The 22907-nt window shown below is 39.6% G+C and overlaps 1 protein-coding gene across 1 annotated transcript in view; it reads right to left on the bottom strand.

Moving 5' to 3' along the window:
* Nucleotides 1-1213: 1213 nt before the first annotated feature.
* Nucleotides 1214-22907, bottom strand: part of ptprga (protein tyrosine phosphatase receptor type Ga) — a 352902-nt gene continuing 331208 nt past the window's right edge. The window contains exons 15-29 of the mRNA XM_061070454.1: nt 21965-22056; nt 18190-18286; nt 17051-17133; nt 16676-16810; nt 14977-15111; nt 14428-14603; nt 13240-13375; nt 11070-11216; nt 9460-9553; nt 8853-8929; nt 7880-8008; nt 7129-7275; nt 6009-6151; nt 3008-3143; nt 1214-2219 (exon numbers count right to left, since the gene is read on the bottom strand). Of these exons, the coding sequence (XP_060926437.1) occupies nt 2070-2219; nt 3008-3143; nt 6009-6151; nt 7129-7275; nt 7880-8008; nt 8853-8929; nt 9460-9553; nt 11070-11216; nt 13240-13375; nt 14428-14603; nt 14977-15111; nt 16676-16810; nt 17051-17133; nt 18190-18286; nt 21965-22056 (1877 nt within the window). The 3' untranslated portion in view covers nt 1214-2069. The remainder of the gene's footprint in view (nt 2220-3007; nt 3144-6008; nt 6152-7128; nt 7276-7879; nt 8009-8852; nt 8930-9459; nt 9554-11069; nt 11217-13239; nt 13376-14427; nt 14604-14976; nt 15112-16675; nt 16811-17050; nt 17134-18189; nt 18287-21964; nt 22057-22907) is intronic.

Here is a 22907-nt window from a genome sequence, read left to right as displayed (position 1 = left end):
TAATTTGTAGACAGAAACAAAAATATAGAAAAACATCCTTCCAGTTTGACAAAGGGGTAGGGTTATGTAATGATTCTTTTTCTTATCAAATGCATTTTCAGGTTCTTGTCATATTATTACAGTGAAATAAAACTGTGTCAAAAGCAAAGAGAACTTTTTTGTTTAAGCACATTTTGGGCATTAGTGATGCTACTCCATGCAACAATAACTGTATTCTCATGTAAGACACAGCTCTCATTCACCATATCGTAGAGCACTGTGTTGGAGCTGATACAAGCATCGTAGGCCTTAACATTTTGAGATCACCCAACGATATAATGAAAAAACTAAACTGCAAACAAAATACTGCAGCTCATCTTACCCAAGCCTATAGGTGGCAAACTGAAGGATAATGGATCATCTTGAAATGATTCATCAGAAATAAAGCATCACAAACATACAGTATGTGTATTATAAAAGCATCAGCTCCCGGTCTGCAAATTAGTACTTAATGGAAATCCTATGGGGAAACATTTCATGTCAGATTCCGTTGTCAAATATGTGATACATATCATGAACTTAAAATCTCTTTAAAGCAAAATAAAATGATTTTTTTTCAGCTTTTTCATGTTTGAGACAACGTGAGCACAATTTAAATGAATATGTTTAAAAAAAACTGACTGTGAAGAGTCAAATCTAGACTCACACTGAGAAGCCAAAAACTGTTTAAACCCTGTTTCATTTCTAGAACATAAGCTATTTGTTGCATAGAGTTTGTTGTTGAGTCTGCTGTCCCCTGGGAGATCATACTTACTCAACCCTATACAGTGACACACACACACATACAGTTGCATGTGGGTAAATGATGGCTCCACATATATGTTATGTGTTTTTAATCTCTGACTTCATCGTCAAAATGATTCAATGACTAGAAAAAAAGAAACATTCACAACGTTAGATTCAAAATGATGGCAAAATGATAAGAGGTTGCCTCGTCTGTTGTAGCTCATCAGATGTTGTGGATAAAAAATCTCTAGTTGTGGCATCTGTATGTGTGTTTGTGTGTGTGAGGACAAATGATGTAGCAGCATACAAGAACATAGAGGACTGAGGGTGTCTGCTCCCAGATTGCTGTGAGTCAGCTATGAGCACTGGAGTGGTAAATTATCGGATGTAATGGAAATCAACCGGCCTGCGGCAGGAGGCCACAAAGAACATGTACAAAATCACAAAGTTATTATGAGGATATATTTATATATGTATACATACAGTATTCCCATATATTAAAAAGCATATTATGAATTATACAAAGAAATAATAAAAGTTCACAGTAGCAATTGTTATACCACCTCAGGTACTCTTAACTGAATGTGACTTGCTAACAGCAACAAAATAAAAATTGGGAGGGAAATTACTTTCGGAAAACAAGCACTAATTGTCTGTGACAAGCCTTCCAGATCTTGGTTCTTGTGATAAATGAGTGGTAATATGATATTAGAGATGAGCAGGGAGGAGGAGGTTGTACTGAGCTGAAGCTGACCAGCATTTTGTCACTGAGGCTGAGAGTTTGTAACTTCCTCCATCCGCTGCTTTAAATGAACTGGTAGGTGGCAGGCAGAACAAGGTCCTTCACAGAAGCAGTTGGTTGAATAAGGGCAAATGTTATGGAATGTCAAAAGAAAAAGAAAAAAAATCTGAGCTTAAGTGAGGAAAAGCCAAGTGAGTCAGCTTTAGTATAGGCAGTAACACTGACATTATATAGTGCAAACAAGAAAAGACAGAAAGGCGTTTCTCGTTGCCTACCAACGCCGCTGTGAAACTCAAAACGCAGGTGCAAACCCTTCAGTAGGAGAACATTAAGACATAAAATGGCGAAAAAAATAAATATCAAAAACTTTTTATCAGTGTAAAAAAGTAATCAGGTTATTTGTTTTAACCAAGAGTCTGGCAAAAAAGGCCTCAAAAAGTCTTGTCCTCAATAGTTCTTTGACGTTTTACAAAGTTAAGTGCCAGCTTTGTAGGTTCCGGGACCTCGCAGGGTGTTGGGACACACAGGACACGCTCAGCTCCGGGCCTCTGAGGGACCTCCCTCACACCAACGACTCCATGCTCTCTGCCTGGTCGGACTGGTCGGACATGGACGCCATGGTCCCGTTAACGTCCCTGGCCAGAGGACCCAAACTGTTCTCTGTGGTGCTGATGAGGCTGAGCAGAGCTTTGTATAGGTACTGGTAGTGGTCCTGTGGACCAATCAGAGACAGGTAGAGTGAAAAGATGAGAACAATATATGCCCCCAATGCTTTTCTTCTTCGAGCCAAATCCTGCAGTGACACTGTAGCTAGATTATAGTTATACTGAGGCAATGTGTTATTTGAACCAGAATTGATCATCAGCCATGACGTCTTGTCCTGTTTGTACAAGACGTCATGGCTGACATGCAACAGTAACTGTATTCTCATGTTAGACACAGCTCTTATTCACCATATCGTAGAGCACTGTGTTGGAGCGATATAATGAAAAAACTAAACTGCAAACAAAATACTGCAGCTCTTCTTACCCAAGCCTATAGGTGGCAAACTGAAGGATAATGGATCATCTTGAACTGATTCATCAGAAATAAAGCATCACAAACATACAGTATGTGTATTATAAAAGCATCAGCTCCCGGTCTGCAAATTAGTACTTAATGGAAATCCTATGGGGAAATATTTCATGTCAGATTCCGTTGTCAAATATGTGATACATATCATGAACTTAAAATCTCTTTAAAGCAAAATAAAATGTTTTTTTTTCAGCTTTTTCATGTTTGAGACAACGTGAGCACAATTAAAATGAATATGTTTAAAAAAAACTGACTGTGAAGAGTCAAATCTAGACTTACACTGAGAAGCCAAAAACATAAAAGCGGTTATAAAAGCGTGTTATAAAAGCGTGTTCTGAACCTGAAAATATATGATTTACTTAAACTCTTGAACAAGACGCCTGCAGGGATGGTACAGAAGGACAGTTACAGTGTTGTCAGACTCACAATGTCTGTGAAGACTCCTGGCCTCATGAGGTTGATCATCTTGGCCACCTGGTAGATATCGACGGCGCCCTCACTCTCCAGCTGCTGAGACAGGGTGGTGAGGGCACACAACATGCCAGCTGACACCGCTCCCAACCTGACAACCACACACACACACACACACAAGAGGGAAAGAAAAGTCTGTGTGATTTAACCTATTTTAATCTATTTTCTCTGCACATGCACCTGAGGGTTTGGTTCCAGGTTGTGTCAAAAAATGAAAATGGAATACTACAATAATATACAAAACTACTGTTTTGGGTCCATTCATGGAATCATTCAACCTCTTGCTGCTTTTTCACTCCCTCTGGTTCACATCATCATTATACCTTTGTTAGCTACAGAAGTGTCTTCTCGCTCCTCATTCTGAAATTGAAATTCAACACACTTCTTCTTGGTCTTCTTGGTTTTCTTTTTGTGAATGTTAATAAAGAGCTTTTTGTATCTGTAACTATTACATTTCAAGTATGTGAATTCCATTTCTGGAGCTTCAAATTATTATAATTCCTTCCTTGTATAATGTTGTTTTTAGCACATGCTTAAAAAGAAAGTTCTAAACTGTCATGTAATTTGTGTGGGGGTACAATTTATGGACACACTTGACTGGGGAGATTTTACTATTTGACCATTTCTGACATAACACAACACACACAAAGCCAGACTCCATTATTTACACATACATCTTCGAGGCTGCTTGATGAAATGGTTTCAGAAACCACCTCACAAAGATCATGGTTAAGTTGGGGGCTCTGTCTGATCACTTCTTCTTTTGCAGAGTCAACAATTTCACATTCACACCAACTTAACACTGTGATTGATCAACTTTGTGGAGATGAGACAACAGCCAGGATTGGAACTTCACCAGCCCTGCTTTTTTTTAATTCTTTGCACAACTATTACTGTTTGAAGCTGAGTGCCCCCTTAAAGAACAGGTAGTCCACAGCGAGAAACCCCTTAAATTCTGTGGTGAAGAAACCCCTTAAATTCTGTGATTGGCTATGTGCTGGACTGCATTAACACCAGGGTCTGAAACCCCCATGACGAGACCCCATTCCATTAGCTTCATGTCAAAATCTTTTAAGAGGTTTGGTTGAAGACCCAAAAAACATCATGAGTATCTCGCAGTGCATGTTTCTTTTATGATCACAACCTGCTGGAGATTAAATCTGGCCACAGCAAAGTCTCTGTCGCCTCTTAAAGACAGCTTCATCTCTCAGTTTTTCAGATTTCCTTGACAACAACTCAGCCACAGAGTGGAGACACTCACAGATCATAAATGGTAAATAGTAAATGGTTTTGTATTTATATAGCGCTTTTCTAGTATTGATGACCACTCAAAGCGCTTTAAAGTACAGTTTTACATTCACCCATTCACACACACATTACAGTGCATCTATTATCAGCACTCTTGTTGTTCTATGAGGGCCAAGTCAGTGTTCAGCATCTTGCCCAATGACACTTCGGCATGCAGATGGGAATTACCGGGGATCGAACTACCGACCTTCAGGTTGGAGGACAACCGCTCTACCCCTCAGCCACAGCCGCCCCCATAAGCATCATCTTTGCGCTTAAATATTTCTCAGTAAAAGCATTAACCTAAGCATGACAGCTCAGCCCAGCGTGAGGCTCCCTGGAGAACACTGGGTCGCCTTCACCATGTCAGGGGTCTCCTCTTCCATTAGCAGCCCTGCCAGGAGAGCAGCAGACACTGCTGCTTAAAACCCATGCCTGGCTGAGTAATGAGCGCTCAGACAATTAGGACAAGCTTCTAACTGACAATCTCGTAGGTGCCACGAGTTCGACTGCAGCATAGCAACCAGATGAAGTGCTCAATTAGTCGCTCTTCTTCTGGAGGATGCGACAAGCAATCTTCATCATTCTAATGAATAAACATGAGCAGAGCTGCTGGAGTGTTGTTCAAGAACGCTAATGCGTGTCAATACGAAAGACACGTTCATTAATTTTAATTGAGCAGTTTATTGAGTTACCTGTTGTGGGGGGATTTAGGGGGTTGTAAGGACTGTCACTTGCAATAAAAAGGGCTGTAAAACACTAAGTAGGAATCTGATCTCTTACATGATCTCTGTCAGGACTGACCAATACGCTGCTTGATTGCAGGGTTCTTATTGAAAATAACATTTTTCCACACAGATGAACATCGGATCAATTTGGGTTCAGTATCTTGCCCAAGGACACTTTGACATGTGGTGTGGAGGTGCTGGGGATCAAACCAATGACCTATAAGTGCCATGACTCTAAGCTTTAGACTCTTAGATAAAGACGTTTTTGTTTTGTTTCACACTTTTCTTTGTGGACATTTGCCTATAGTTTTATTTTGAAGTTTGAAGTTGGCTTAACTTCCTGTCTTTTTGACCTGTATCCGGCCCCTGTGATTGTCTGCACTTGTTCCTCAAGTGTTTCCCCTGTGTTCAATTACCCCTGCCTACCCTGTGTGTTTATAAGTCTCTATGCTTCCCTTTGTCTTTGTCAGTTTGTTTATCTTTCACTGTCGTTGCCTTTCACCCTTTGGTCTTCACTCACCTTCATATCCTTCTCTTGTGAGTTTTTCTTGTTCCTAGTGTTTTCTTTTGATCCCAATGTTTTGTAGATGTTTTGGACTTTAACCTTATTTCTGTAAGATCCTTTGCCTTAATTTACAGGACACTTTTTGTTATTCTACATGGCTTCTGCAAATGTGGGTCCACCTGCGCTCTACCCCGTGACAATAAGTGGAAGTTAGTAAGGGAACTATCCACTCTACCTCCTGAGCAACAGTCGCTAATGTAATTTTCTATTGTCTTGAGTTTCTGCTGTTTTTTATGAACCTCGGTAGTTTGTCATAATAACTAGCATATTGTATTTAAAAATGAAGCCATGTTTTGAAGTGTGTCTGAATACATCAAAACATGTGACATATTATTTATAGAAAGAATATATGAGTAAAAAAAAAAATCTGACTGACTCATCGTGGACGATGGTTGGTCCATCCCGGGTGGCTGCCTCCTCTTTAATGATGTTGATGAGCTCAAAGGTGCTGCTGATGGGTGCATCAGGGTTCGGCCACTTGGGGCATTGAAAGTGGCGAACCTCTAAAGCATAATCATCCTGGTTGTTGAAAGTGGAAACAAGCAGAAAGATAGCAAGAGAGATAAAGGTTAGACAAGGCATGTAGAGTAATTCAATGCACTGCACACAGCTCAAAAATGTTAACATACAGCCGTGGCCAAAAGCGAAAGTGATAACTAAGTGGCTCGGGGAACAAAACATCGAAATTTTGGGTACATGACCAGGAAATTCCCCAGACCTTAATCCCATTCAGAACTTGTGGTCAATCCTCAAGAGGCGGGTGGACAAACAAAACCCCACAAATTCTGACGAACTCCAAGCATTGATTATGCAAGAATGAGCTGCCATCAGTCAGGGTGTGGCACAGAAGTTAATTGAAAGCATGCCAAAGCGAATTACAGAGGTCTCAAAAAAGAAGGGTCAACACTGCAAATATTGACTCTTTGCTGAAACTTAATGTAATTGTCAATAAAATCCTTTGACACTTATGAAATGCTTGTAATTATACTTCAGTATACCATAGTTACATCTGACAAAAAGATCTAAAAACACTGAAGCAACACACTTTGTGAAAACCAATACTTCTCAAAACTTTTGGCCACGGCTGTATAAGATTTCTCATTTCCATATTAAAAGAAATAGGAAATCAAGTGTTGACACATTTGTTTTCACACTGGGAAAATAATATGGCCCCATGTGTCTGAGCGATCAGATCTTAAATGTGTCCTCAATTACCCTGTTCACACCTGCTATTAACATCCGTCCTGAGAGATCTGATCACAAGTTGCCAGTGCTAAGTAAATGTGTCTTTAAAATAAATGCTTCCTCAATGTGTCTCCTGTGACAAGAGATAAGAGTATAAATAGGTTAAATGAAACTGAAGCAGGTCAGAGGACATCAGCTGAGTACGAGGTCCTTCATATGTGGCCCAGGACGCATGTGTGACTGTTGTAGACACATGCCAGACCACCTCCGACTGTGGTCTGGAGTGATTGGATCTGAGTGCCCTCACACACCTGTGTAGCTTCAAGGATGAAGTCATGGATGATAATCTGCTCCTCGTTGGACAGACAGAGTCGATCTTTGCTGATGAGAGTGACAGTAAACGCCTCACAGTTCATCGCCTCCTCCCGACTGGGCCAGTACACAAACTCATCTTCCGCCTGCAGAAGAGCAGACACACAGTTTTACTTCTGTCTTTATTATTCAACAATGTAAAACAGCATACATTATTCATTTAGTAAACTTTCTGTTCATAAATCTATACTGGTGGGTGAAATGGTTCACTCAATTCAACAATGAACTGAAATGTTCACTTTTAGTAGATAACAGTGAAACAAAATTCATTAACACAAATCCTGTGCTTTCTATTCTATTCTTGCAATGTGTAGACCTATGTATAGATTAAATGATCTATCCAAAAGTCTGAATATATGATTATCTGTATTTAAATTGAGCAAAACCCATCAATGAATGTCCCATGCTAAAGTGGCTGTGGCTCATCAAACCACTGTGAGATGGGATGTTTGCAATCGATGATTGTGTGTTTGTGAATCTTTCTATGTGTGTGTGTGTTAGTTGAGTATTTGGCTGGATGCTTATCAGTGTATATGTAACTCCTGCTTCATAAAAGTCAGGAAACTGTCAGATGAGCACAAGCAAGTTTACAAATTACACAAAATGACACCAAAACACAAAACACTTGCCATGAAGTTGTGTGATAATAACTTAAACACAGGTGTGCGTGCATGTATGTTGGATTCATACCAGTCCGTGGTTGGCGGGGAGCATAACAATAATTTGTGCATTGTGGTCCCAGATCATTCTCCAAAAGTCTTTTATGGTGTGGGGCAGAGGATGCTGGGTAATTATGAATTCATTACTACGGTAGTATCCCTGTAGAAAAGATAGGAATAAAACATCAAATAAAAAAGGGTTAAAGGGAGACTGACACCAAATAATGACATCAACTGATGAAAGGATGATAATGAGCTGCTATTAGATGAGCTGTGAGTTCATTGTCACGCATACATGGAGATAAGTGACTTCACCTGACAACAATCATATCGTCATACATACCTGCTTTTTACAGGCTTGTTGGATTCAGAGGCTAGTCTGAACTTTGAAGTCACTCTTTATAGAGATAATCCACCGATTTTACACATCAAAATCATGTCAGTAGTTACGGAGAGTTCTACTCAGCCCGTGAAAACATGACATATGATGACCTTTTTGGTTATGGCTGGGTTTCAAGAGAGCAGGAAAATGTCACTGTGTAGTCAATCAGGGTTTTTCTCTGCTTAAGACTTAAGACTTGACATTTTTAAATTGACGTTTTCATCACAAATGACAGCATTGAGAAGAGATCCTGACCCACAACCAAATATTAGCCACACCCAAGTTAAATTCACTCTTCTTTGGGTCTGGGTTTTATTCATAATCAAAGCTTACAGAGGTGAGCCACACATAGTCTAGTATTAGGTGCAGTTGTCCTCAGGGCTATAGCAGTTCTGAGTGACTTCATCATTCATTCATGTTACTGGTGTATTTTTATTTTGTATTAGTCAGTTTTGCATTGAGGGGAACAGTAGAATCCAGTGTATATGGAGCTAGACCCATCCTACCGATTAAAGTCTGAATATCTCAGTCTCTCCAGCTTTGATTTTGCAAAACTTGATGTAACCTGCTCTGAGTCAAACAGTGGAGATCAATGACTGACAGAAGAAGTGGGTGTACTGACCATGATATATGATGCGTTAATGTAGTCGGTGCCCTTGATGCCAGGCAAAGGTGCTAGGCCGACTCTGGCTTGCTCCGCTGTTCAGAGACAAACAGAAAGGTGAGGTAGAAAGGGAGGGTGGTGGAGTGGTTTGCATGGAGAGAGGAAAAGAATATAATTTAATCAGTTTATTGAATTGGTTCACATTAAAAGGCCAGTCTGTGTGTATCATGCTTGCACTGTTATTGGCTACAACCAGTAACAGATTACGCAACGGCTGGAAACAAAAGAGAGTAGCTGAATGATCATACTGAGACCAGTCAACATACAGACAGCCTAGTTATTCAAACGAGAAATATTTCAATTTACTATGTATTGTGCCTTTGTTAGATATAGTAATAGCAGAGATAGAAATTATCACCTACAGTCCCTCCGGAGAATAACCGGAGGCTGTCCAGTGTTCAGTACATGTTCGAGAGCAGTTATAGCAGGAATACGTAAACAACTACTCAGATAACATTGATTTCCTTGAAGGGGTTTGACCCAGGGAGGAACCCAGTTATTTTAGAGCCACTTCATTTTTCTTTATTCCAGATTTAATCAATTTTTACAAGACTGTTAAACTTACATGGCACCACAGAGGAATTTCGATTTTTCTCTTTGTTGTAGTCTTTCTGAGCATTGGAGCAGTCCATGAATCTGGAATTACACTGCGTTACCAGCTGAAAAAAAAAACAGAAAAAGAGAGGGAGGGAGTGTTACACCAACAACCAGTGGAATGACAGACTGACTAATACCTACTAGAAGGTTGTCTCATTTTAATGCATATGGTGAGATTATGGGGGAAATTTATTTTTTCCCATTAATCACTGTTGAGTTTACATCTATTCCATAGTGACTTAAAGTGGGGTGTTGTCTCAAGCCTATTTCCTAATTTCTCCTCACCTCTACCTGAGCGCAATTAAAGAAAATGTATCTTTAGACATTTTCTCTTTCTGCTGGAAAGTCGTTCAGTAAATGGTCCAATCACCTTGAGCTTTTGATTCTCATGAATGGTAAAGTATTCACAAGAGTCTTGATTGTTGTTGATGGTATCGTATAAGCTGTACACATTTCTGCATATGTTACACACGTACAAAACGCAAAGAATACAAAAGAGAGAGCAGAGGATACTCTGACAGTCATACCCTGTTCCCTTCAGTTTCTGGTGTTTGTGCTACGCTAAGCTCATCATGACGAGAACTAACTAACTACATCTCAATTGTACAGATTTATACAAATTGTACAAAATTTGCACATATTTATCTTATTGAGTACACATTCATATACATAGTACAATGTATTTGATAAAACAAGAATGCACTTCTCCCTCACTGCTGGTTAGATCTGCTGTGTTTGTGAGTCATCAAGCTTCCTTTTTTACAATGTAGGTAAACAATACCTGAAGGTTAAAGAGAAGGCAGCTCTCAATAGAAAACCCCAATCCAAGAACAAGATTATTCAACAACATGGAGAAAAACAAAACAGCTGAAAACAATGACTTCATTCAGCAGTTTGAACCTTCGCATAAAGTCATAAATTAATTACCATCACAACAGAAGACATTGTTCTCTGCTCACACTTCATCTACTTTAGACTTGGGACTTGAGTGCAGCGTATGTTGTGAATAATCATCAGCCACATACTCTCCTGTTGTCAAGACTTACCACAAGAAACAACACAAACCAGCGCTAGATAACGAGATTGACAGGAGGATAATTTACTTTGTATTCAATTGTCAATACATATCAGTATTTTAATATAATTTAATTTCTTACATACTAATTTAATGAAAAAGTAAGATACTATCATTTAATGAACCACCAAAATCTTGAATTACTTCTTTTTAATGTCTTTGAAACTGAGATTAGAAATTAGATTTGGTAATATGGTCCAATGACAAACTATCTTTTGTAATTGAGTCTAAACACATTACTCACAGATGAATAGTTGATTTTCAAAGAGAATTGTTGGATGTGGGAGAAACATGCAAAGACCTGAGAGACACTGCCAAGGACCAAACTGTCTTGGCCAGAATGGTCGGAGCCTCTTTGGCTCCGGTAGTGGTGAGTAATGAGGCACAGAAGGCTCCACTACACCGGTCATAATGTTTTGGCAAACCAGCATACATTTTATGTTATGATATTTCCCTCTCTTCTCTCCAATTGTGCCATAGTGTTGTCACATGTGTCCCTTCACCTTGAACTGTTTATCCAGACGTATCCGGCCAGTGTGTCCTGGTGTTGTGATGCTGGTGAAGTAGATGTGAAGCTGGCTAGCTGCCATTTCTGTCTCCTTCCCCAAAATAGCTTCCATCAAGGCATTATGGATGAAGATGTACTGCTCCTGGATAAGAAAAGACAAAAAAGATGTTTAACAGCAGGTATAGCAGATCATTGTACAGGTGTTTTCACACATACATACTTACAAATTACTGATTATGTGCTTCATTTGCATTGCAACAAAAGCAAGTATTAGCCATAAGGACATTTGCTTTCACTATGCGAATCTGTCGGTCTGTAAAAAATGAGGTGCAACTGCAGCTGTGCAACCAAAACATAGGAAGTTAGCTCTTTTCTACTCTGGTGAGTCTGGAGACATATGTCCAGCAGGGTCTCATGTGCACACTAAATGACAGAGGGCAGGAGAAGATACTGTTGGACAAATCCATAGAATGTATATAAAGGTGGAGGATAGGACAGCTCCCAAAAGTGAAGCCAAACTTTTTGATTTCCCCCAGGTGCCTGGCTGCATGTAAGCCACAAACCCTGACCCTCCATGTTAGCAAATAAGATTAAAAAAAAAGTACACATCAAATACATTGATTGACAGCAAATAATGCCTCACAATTAGTCCAATAAATGTACTGATAGGAAAATTATACCATGGCTCCATTCCGTGATCACTACTATGCAGACCTCCAAATGGCATTACCAGTGCAACAGAGCATGGCCGGACTCCACAATGTTTTGGCCTGATTTTTGTATAGTGAGAGGAAATGGAGATGGATTGTCTATCTTTAATGACAGACATTGGCAAAAACTGAATGTATATGTTCTGGGTCCACCTGCACACAGATGCAACAGATTGGTTGCAACAGTCCTGGTGGCCAGTTCGACTATGGAGAGAGTTCCATGTGTTGACAAACATCCCATTATTTCCCGCATTATTTCTACGACCTGATTCCTAAACCTGATCAAATTCTTATGGTTCTTTCCTGCTTTGGACAGTGACCAGGGGAATAGTGGCAGCCTGGTGATATTGCTACAGCTAGTAGCCAGAAATAAACATCTATGATTCATTGTCCTTTTGAAAAAAACACAAAATAACATGTTTTCTGGTCAGTCTTAGGTACGTTTATAACGACCAACTTGGTAGTAGGCTACCTAGTATTGATTCACATTAAATCAAATGGTGCCCAATTTCAATACCTTAAAGCTCATGTGGGTGAGATATTTCAGAGCCAAAAAAGACAGAGCGAGAGTGAGACTAACATAAGTCTTCACTCCAGATAAGTGGGTGGTAATGCACCAAAAGATGAAGAAGAAGAGACAAATATGACCACTCAGCGAGTCAGGGCAATCAATGGTCTAAATCTTGATCTCTCTCTCTCTCTCCCCCTCTCCCACCCCCATCTGTCTCTCTTTTCTACAGCTCTATGCCACCCACCTCCACTCTTCCCCATTTCCTCTGCTCACCCCAACCGGTCGAGGAAGATGGCCGCCCACACTAAGTCTGGTTCTGACAGATGTTTCTCCCAGTTAATGAGGGAGTTTTTCTCTCCACAGTTGCTGTGCTTGCTCACTGTGGGAACTGTTGTCTTTCTCTACAAAGCTAAGGTCTCTACCTTATTCTGGTATGATTTGGCTCTTAAGTTGGACTAAACTGAATATCTTTTAGTACAATCGATTCTTCATTTTGCCATGGACTTTTGTGTGGAGCACTTTTTTTTACCTCGTTAAGATACTGTAAGTGCTAAAGTTATTATTATTATCATAAAGGTGAAGCAAAAGTGCTCACAATTGCCACGGCTATTGTTAGCACGCCCTCAGCCAGCATTGAAACCCTATTGAGGATGAAACATTATGTGAGGCATCAACCTCTTGAACAGTTGGACTTGCTGGACCTCCAGTATCAGCAGGAATGAATGATCAATGATGCAAACTGACACATTAAGATGCATGTTTGAATCATGTCCCTGTGCTTGTTTTAATACGTTTAATAAGGTACCAGCAGAAAAAAACAGCTTTTAATCTAAACTGATCAGAGGAAACAAATAAGCCAGTAAATGGTTTTGGTGTCTATGTTCTCATAATTTACAACATGAAAACCAGATATTTGGTTCACACACAAACATGGATATACCAACCTCTGTCTGGACTAGGTAGTTGCGCTGGCAGCGTATGTGTTTTAGGAAGCCAAGTACATTTACTGTGCTCTTTCCTTTGAGCTGCTGCAGCATGCTGTCGATGACGATGTACGTCCCCGTCCGACCCACTCCGGCACTGCAACACAACACAGTGAAACTGAGGACCAGCACACACCAAATTACATTAGAGGTAATGATGGACCCAGACACGACACAGTGAAGTTACAATAACATGGCTTTCATGTGCTATGTCACTGTATTTTCCCGGAACATCCAAATTAGTTAGCACAACTTTTGGCGTCTATATTCACAGTATCTAAAGATGGAAATGTTTGTAATGCGTTAATTGTTCATTCAAATGTGTCCTTTATGTGACACAATATGCAAATCCACAACAAGTCCAAGTCTAACACCAATTAAGTTGCCGTAATTAATGAGCACATACTGATAGAGAGAGATTACAATGCAACTTTGTACTTCAGCTGTTCAGAACTGAGAAATAAAGATGAAACAATTATGTAAAGAGCAGCTGGGAAGTTTTGCTTAACTTTTCCAACTTCCATATTTCTACAAAATAAAAGCATGGGCACCACTGCAATTAGCTCCTGTACTGTAATTACAAATTCATAAATGTATTGAATGTGAGGTATTGTCTGCTACTGTGTGTGTGTGTGTGTGTACGTGCGGCCATAGCACATGTTATTAATGAGTGGTGTGCCTGCAGCCACAGCAATTGGGCAGTGTGCCAACCCCACATCACCCTCCCACCACCACCACCAATAACCTGTAAACACCCTGCCTGCATAAATGTAAAAATACAAAATTACTATAGTGATTGCAGGTTTACTGCTGCTGCTTGGTGAGATAGGAAATTAAAGCTGCAGCAAAAACAACTATTAAGTGGGAAAAGCACAAACACATTGGTTTTACCAGCTGTATTTTCATTTGCCATATTTCTGCTTCTTCAATTCGAATAATACTGTACCATTGTTGCAGATGTAATGGCAGTGAAAAGCAAAAATAATTAGAGGGTGGAATTAATGCCTTTGTCTCACAATAATAATGACATAGACAGAATGACAACAGTGTACTTCTCTAAAAAAAGAAAAATGTTTTTTAATGTGTACATTGAGCACACAGTGTGAGGGAGGATGTTAAAGTGAAGTGAAAGTAGAACAGAGACATCACCTGCAGTGAACAAGCATGGGCCCCATATCAGGCCTCTGAGCCCCTGAGGACCTTCGGACAAACGTGAGGACAGGCAGGGTGTACTCTGGGACACCCATGTCTGGCCACTGGGTGTAATGATACTGGAGCACTGTGCGTTCATTCTGGGTCCCTGCCTTGGAGCTCCCCTTCCCACCCTGGATGCAAGAGAAGAAGGAAAAGGAGAAGGAAGATATGCTTGTTAGAATAGATAAGAATAAAAGACAACATGGAATTGGAAGCATCAACTTTCACCCCAATTTATTTCTGAAAGCTCAAGACTGAATAGATCCTATCATCTCTTCAGTGAAACTAAATAATGACTTTCAAATGACGAAAGCAGCAGAATAAAGGAAACATGGATCCTGAAAGCTACATAACATCTGTTCACTATTTTCAGTCTCAATCGTTGATAATGATAACATATATCACATCAATCATATCTAATTAATGCCATCTTCAAAATTTAAACCAAAGTTCAACCTCGACCTGTCCAGACAGGAAGTCCCACCTCCTGTCTGTTATTCTCACCTTTTTGACTCGAGTGTTGCGCAGTGTGAAACAGCGAACAGTGTGGCAGGCATGAACCTTGGTGCTTTTCAGTGTAACTACCATGTTGCCGTACTCTTCACTGTTTTCTGTTGGCCAGTACTGGTCACATTTTCTCTGTGTTGCACAAATACACACACACACACACACACAGACATACACAGACAAGTTCAATTCAGTTACCTAATGAACCCCTTCCCCCTTCAGGACTCTACAGCACACTCAAATTAACACAGTGTCCATATACAGGAACATCCATCCATTAACCTCAGGCAGCTGTGTGAAGTACCCAAGCAACAGGACACTACTTTTCTCAAAATGGACAATTTCACTTGCCCCAGCAGGAAAACCTTGTTTCACATTATTGATGGCTTGGCCATTAAAGTGAGCGAGCATGCACAACACCAGGTTCTCATCCATATCTGCTGTATAGGCATAAAATTATGCATCTCACCGAAAAGTTGAATTAAAAGAACTTGATCACGTGTACCTGCACAGAAACTGTGACACTTTGGAGAGATGGTTGAAGTAGAGATTTGTATTTATGATATATATAATGACATACTAATTTATAATCTATATTTTTATAATCTGTAATTTAAAATCTATAATCTATTATAAATACAATCTTATTATCTTTCACACGGGTTAAGCTTCAAATATCAAACTAATAAATCATATATCCACAGTGTGACACTGAGGCCACTTGTATTGTGCTTGTGTTCCGCAGAAGCTTATTATATTTGGATGAAAATCTTAATCTGTAATTCATTGTTAAATTAACAGATAAACGATCGAGCACCGGCTCTCCCGGCCAGTCCTGTACTTCTGCCAAGATATATATTTAGATGTATATATTTTATTTTCTATTTTAAATTTTTGATATTCTATTTCATTGTTATTCTATTTTATTCTTTTTTTATTCTATTTTATACTATTTCTATTTTTATTTTATTTTTTTGGGTTGAAATTACTGAGCATTGCTTAAAGAGAGTGTGACCCAAGCATTTCATTGACAGTGACTACTTTATGTTATCTCTGTTCATTTGACAATAAAAATCTTGAATCTTGACTGCACCAGAATGTGTCAGCTAGTAGATTCTGTCTCTCCTTTCCATAATAAGAAGCCTTAATATCCTGAGTTCTCTTCATCTACACTGCATTCTCTGATGCAATAATCAGCAAATTACATCCAATTTCATTGTAGAACTGGAAACATGTCTTTAGGTAGATATCTTACAAAGCCTTTAAACACTGTTAATATCTGAGCAGTTACACATTGTGCTGCTACTCACAAGGTCTATCATCTGCCTCTTCTCTCTCCTCACTTCTTACACCTGCACTTCATCCTGCATATGTTCAATATCAATATACTGTATATGCCTATCAAATGACCGGTGGTGAGCATCAGGGCCTGAGACTCCACTGGTTGGACCATTCTTTGACACCGTGAAGCACAGCAAGCCAATGACATGTACCGTGAGGTTTCATGAAACATTTCAGGATGGCTTTCCATTTCTGCTCCAGAAAACAAAATGTATAAATTATAAATTGTAGATGGCTGGACATAAGCACATGCTGATCACTATATCACCCTTAGAACATAAAACATTGCAACACATCTTCGAACCTCGCCCAAACCAAAAAGCTAGACTGCACTTGAGTCGGCATCAGCACTTACCCTTCCTTTTTCAACTAAGTTGGTGATCATGACGATGACACCCGTATTCTGTTCCCATACCATCCTCCAGAAGTCCTCATAAGTGGACTTGAGAGGTCCCTGGGCGGCAATATAGGCTTTAGGCTTATTATAACCCTGATGAATGAAGATTGGAGAGGTAGACCATTAGTTTGGCAATATGTAGCATAAAAAAATGATATACTTATTACAAAATTCTTCCAAAGCTTAAGAAAGTGTCTAAGATACAATTCAGATTTTTGTATTCTTGTATATCTTCTCCAAGATGATTGTCTTTATCGTGCCTGCACACACACACACGCACACACACACACACACACACACCAGTATTCTAGATTCCCCAGTGGAAGCACTCACGTCTACATAGTTGGCATTGATGTAGTCTGTGTGTTTGGAGTCCCTCCCAGCCAGCAGCCTCAGCCTCACCCTGCTGTGGTCATCTTATGAGGAAACAATGAGCAGTGAAACAGTTAGACTGAAACCTATCCTTAGCCCCAACACACAGTACTTTCCATGTAACGTCCACGCCCTGCCCAGACACCAACCAGAAAGCACATTAACCTTTGTACTTAAAACATTGCTCAATGTACCTGTCCCCTGCCTTCAGCACACACTTATAACTAATGAATACAAGACTGAGCTAATCTAGCCACAGTCAATGTATGAGACATGTGAGACCAACGCCCTCCAGCACCAGGCCTGTGTGTTGGGTTTTAGCTTGATAGGGCTTGTGTTAATTTGTTGTTGTTTGGTCTGTAACAGCTCACAGATATACTTTGTGTTTTGCTTTGACATGATAGAGTATTTGGTATGATTATTCATGGTCCCACAAGGATTGCAATGATTCATCAAGTATTTGGGCAGCTATATATCTGAGACAAACATCCATGAATATATGGCTGAGAATCTATTGGGTACAAGATACGTCTTGGGTTTTAAGATATGTCCTTCAGTGGGGGAATTAACGATTCCTGGAAATGGGTAATTCCAGGATGTTTCCCTTCGCACCACGTTTACTGTCAATATTCTTGGACCCCAGAGGACACATACTTATTTGGACGATCCAGCTGCCTTTCCTTAACAACAATGCACCACTTGCACACACAATCTCGGATTAGTTTACTTTTCTCAAAAGTCATTCGCCTTAAATGATCATGGTTCAGTGGTTCAACTAACTGATATCTTTATTGTAATTCTGATTCAGTTCAGTTACATTTGTTTGCAGTTTTATCTTAGTGTTTACCATTAGAAATATAAATCAGTTAAATGAAAATAAACAAATTAACTGACAATTAAAACTGCCACTGACTGTGGATGAAGTGGCTCTGAATAGATTTTCAGTTGAATGTGGTGTGATTCATTAGGGCTAAGGGAGAATTTAAGAAAACAGCAGCAGGAACAGAGCCCCACTTCCACTGAGTCACTTTAAATTACACCAGCCACAGATACATTCATTAATTTTGTTATAGTGGTTAATACATAAAGTGTGTACTCACAGGCCACTATGTTGATGTATCTGTTTTTGTGCTTGTTGTCAGGGTGGTTGGAGTGCTCCGATGTGATCTTCATATCAGCAGTGCACCGTTGAACAGCCTGGGGAGGAACACACACACACATTCTGACATGTCATTCCAATCCGTTTGTACACTTGTATCAAAATGTTCCATTTCTTGAACATTAACTGTGGATGTCCATTGTCCCCATAGGATGAATCTTTTTTTCAAGATATGCCTGAATGTAATAGGGACTTAGTTGTGAAAGGTACCTTACACATCATGTTCCTCAGAGGATGAACACTTTCCATTTTGCATGCAATGACACAGTGTAACCTATAAGTGCTGAATCACGTAGAATCTAGGGGCTGATGCTTGTGCTTTAGGGCTAAAGCCTTGTTTCCCTCTCGATTGCTCATATTCATATGACATTTATATAAATGGGAAAAAGCTGATTTATTAGATGGATTTGAAGTAAATGTGGTCATGCAAATAATAAAATCATGTCTTTTTCCAATGCTTTCTTTTTAAATGATTGCTCCCAGTTCAACGCACACTTGAGTTTTGTAGTTAATGTAAATTGTATTCTAACTGTTATGTCTCTCCCCAAAAGGCTGCTCTCCTAGTTCTACCAGTTAGGGCTGATTCCAGCTTCTTCAGCCCCTCATTATCTGTCATTCTTATCTTTGGTGACAGCAGGTGTTTCTTCCTTCATACCTCCTAGTCAAGCAACATTCCTTGCATGATAATTATCTATTTTCATGACCCGAGGCCTTAGTGCAGCATGTTGGAAAGTAACAAGTACAATGAAATCACATGATTCAACCTGGAGGTATTTTGTTGTATATCTCCTGTATTCCTTCTTTACGTGATGAAAACTACAGATGACCTTTCTGGGAATTGCAGTCAGTTTGATGTTGAGTTCCTGCCAAGCAAACAGCTGTTAGCTGACCCTGGTTTTGGCTCTGACCCTCGTGTCATTCTCTTGGGAGCTTTACAGGCCAATCAACTTGTTGTATCACTATTAAACATGGATTTATTTGGGGTGAAGCAGACTTCCCCTTTGAGCACATGTGAGAGGCTGCAGGTATGATGGGAAAAGATTTGACTGGAGATGGTTTACACACTGTCTTGTTCTTTCAGGCTGACACGGTGATTCACAGTTTCAGAGACTAAATTACATGGAACCACTGTTAAAACTACTCCTTTTAGGATTCTGAGAAGGTTGCTGTTAAAGTTTTGCTCTTAAGGCTAAAATCTGATGGCACTAGATCGCTTCATCACCTCAACATAAACATGTCATTTTGGAGCTAATGCAAAAAAGACAGACGCAGTCTCCTACGACTGCTGGTCATATACCTGCTGTCACAAACAACAACAGCAACAGCAACAACAACAACGTTTTTAAGGGAGTTTTTTGTGTAGTGCGGACTTTGTCAGTTATTTTAATGTAGTCTTTGATTGTTGTTGCCTCTTTCGTACATAAAACAGATCATTTGGTCATATTTAAAAATACTAATGGACGTCAAAGAAAACCACAAACCCAGGAGAATTTAACTCGAACTTCAGCAATTTTATGATACAAGAAAATTTAGATGACAGATTGAATGATTAGGATCAAAGCTTTGTGGAGAGGGTGCCTGGTCTGAAAACATTATTTAGGATCTGTAAAATGATCAAATCCCCTCATTATAATGTTCAGTTCTGTCAGGACTGAGGCAGAAAGGTTTTTAGTCTCTCATATGATCCCGCACTCGACTTCAGTGAACTTCAGTGATCTTGTCAGCTGCAAACGTTATTGCTCAAACGTCTTTATCATTTTGCAAAAGGTTGTGGTCAAATATTTTTCATAATATGTTCAACTAACTTAACACTTTGTGTGGTACCAAAGGGATGAAAACATTCATCCAAAAGATATATCATTTTGTGCTTTGATGGTGTCAATCAATCAATCAATCAATCAAATTGTATTTGTATAGCCCACATTCACAAATAACAATTCGTCTCATAGGGCTTTAACATGGTGTGACATCCTCTGTCCTTAACCCTCAGCAAGAGTAAGGAAAAACTACTAAAAACCCTTTTAACAGGTAAAAAAACGTAGAAACCTCAGAGAGAGCCACATGTGAGGGATCCCTCTCCCAGGACGGACAGAAGTGCAACAGATGTCAAGTGTAGGAAAACATCATCGGGATTAAAGTTTTTTAGCAGCATCGATGAGGGTAAACATTTTTGAAGGATAACTTCAATACTATATGTCAAGTAGTCCTGCTGCAATCATAGTCTCTCCATAGCAATGGAGTCTGACACATTGTTTAACAGGACGTATAACAGACTGCATATCTGAAAAATGCCTCCTTTGTATATGCTGACTGTGAGGTCATGTACATGTCATATGCGATCCTTCTATAACATGATGTTTATGTGGGTTGATACAAGGTGAAGTAACTGTTTTATTAATCTTATCTGATAACCACAGTGTGGGTGTATTTCCTCTGAGCATGTTCAAAATATTTTTCTTACAAAAGCTCTTTCCAGCGTCCTGCGAAAACTGGGGCACAGGGAAGAGGGAAGAGGGGAAGCGCTCACATAGGTACTTTGTAAGGGTCTCTGCTTTTCTAGTTAAGTAACTCATTCAGGGGCTCCTGCTCAGCCCACCCCCTTTCCTCTTTCTAGGAAGAGCATGGTGATGGACTGCAGAGGGACGGAAGTATATTGTGACAGACCACAAACACCGAGGGAGCTACAGCTGGTGTGATGAAGCAAGCAAGGGGGGTAACTCAAATAAATTGCACATCACGGAAACTTCCCTCTCGTTTTCCCTGCAATAACCATAATCATTCAGTATGCAGTATGGTCTTCGTTATCTCTCACTATCTCTGCTTTTAATATTTATTTGACATGGGAGTGCATTTAGACAGGAGAGAGCCCATATTTTCTTCCCCTACAAGATTAAATACACAAGGGAAACACTCCTGAATGAATCAACGATATCTTTTAGTGAGCGGATATTTGAGTTTTATGAGTGCGTACTCGTGTACTGTGAATAATATGCCAATTAGAGCTTTAGAACTACAGTGGGAATAGGAACAATGACTGTGTCTGAGCTAAAACAATGGACTATGGTGGTAACCTGCTCTTGTACATTCTTTCACCCGTTTATCTCTCATGAACTGATAGTGTGTGTTTTCATGTGAAGGTTTCAGAATTCAGTGAAGGACTAGTGTCATGTGAAACAGATTAGAATTTAACATAGAGTTCTCATGCACTGTTTTGAGATTTCTGTTGCTATTATCTGGTCTTAGGGACTGAGTGACAGTCTGAAAGAAAAACCAGATGCCACTTGCATACCAGCCTTTAAAAGTTGTTTGTATGAAAACTGAGCTCCCCTCAGCTTTACAGAGTTTGGCAGACAGTTTCAGTTCATGGTCTATCTGTCTGGACCACAACTCTCCTTCTTTCATATAGCATAATTTTCAGCTAACACTAGCAACTGTTTTCAGAATAAAAGCTGTATAAATGTAGATGTTTAACAGAGCTAAAGGCAAGTGACTATTGGATTAACCCAATTCCATAAACACGTTCCATAAGCACATTCTTAACTGCTGGATGTGAAAATAAGCAACTACCATATCAACTTGAAATGTACTGACAGACTTACATGTAATGACTTCCAGGGTTATTTTTTTTTTCGAAAAAGAAAAAAATGGTTGTTTAAGAACTCCTGCATTGTTACCATGCCTGGTTTGGTGTGCATGTACAACACTTTACTGCTTACCTCAAAATCCTCTGAGAATCCATGTTGGTTATTTGAGTAGAGTTCAGAGATGTGTTTTATGAACTGCCTGACTGGAATGGCTTCCATGTCATCTGTAAGAGATGAGAGCAGGGTTAAAACATGAGCAAGTGCTGTTACAGGGCCACTTGTATATTTGTAAACAAATATTTGAGAAATAGACACGTATGTATATATCTATTTCTCGCTTCATTGAGAAACCAACAATCCCCTGTTGTAACATTGGTGGAACAAGATGGAAATCTGTTCTTTACTGACAAGACCGGGCGGAATGTACTGAAGAAGCCTCTTGGATGAGAGATGTAACATTTCACTTAATCAAATGTTGAGTTAGTCATCTCGTTCCTGTAACCTTAAGACTGAATACATCTTGATATCGTAATTTTTTTTTCCCCAACGAATGGCACTGGTGGCGGAAGCTCAATGGGAAACAGAAATTGGTAGTTTATTCCATGTTCTTCCAGTTTAAAAAGATAAATAATAAATATGACAGGGTTTAGGGCAAATTTAGTATTTTTTGTTGTTCAGGTGTTTTGGCGCAGGATTGGAGCACATGTTTCATCTGATAACAAACAGCTGCAAAGTGGTAGCTGTTCTTCCAGATGCTGAACTCGAGCCACAGTAATGGAGCCGGTTCAGTGAAAAGACACACAGGTCCTCACAGCTTCCTACACTTTAGTCTTCATCAAATATTAACGAGAGCGTACACTGGCTCACTTTAACTTTGTGTCTTAATTTAGGGATGCAAATATGTCAACATTATTTGGTTGTCAGTAAACACAGCTGGCTGCTGAGAGTTACAAGGATAGGTCTGGAACCAATTAGCTGCATGGATACCTAATCAAATCTGTTTTTATTGCTTTGACATATTTCACAGACAGCACACTCCTTTGCTCCATGGCATGTTCTATCTATCTGTCTGTCT

The sequence above is a fragment of the Limanda limanda genome, chromosome 4 (genome assembly GCF_963576545.1).
Source record: "Limanda limanda chromosome 4, fLimLim1.1, whole genome shotgun sequence".
NCBI classification, from domain to species: Eukaryota; Metazoa; Chordata; class Actinopteri; order Pleuronectiformes; family Pleuronectidae; genus Limanda; species Limanda limanda.
Note: the sequence above shows the minus strand (reverse complement) of the source record. Positions and strands in the feature narration are given on the sequence as shown.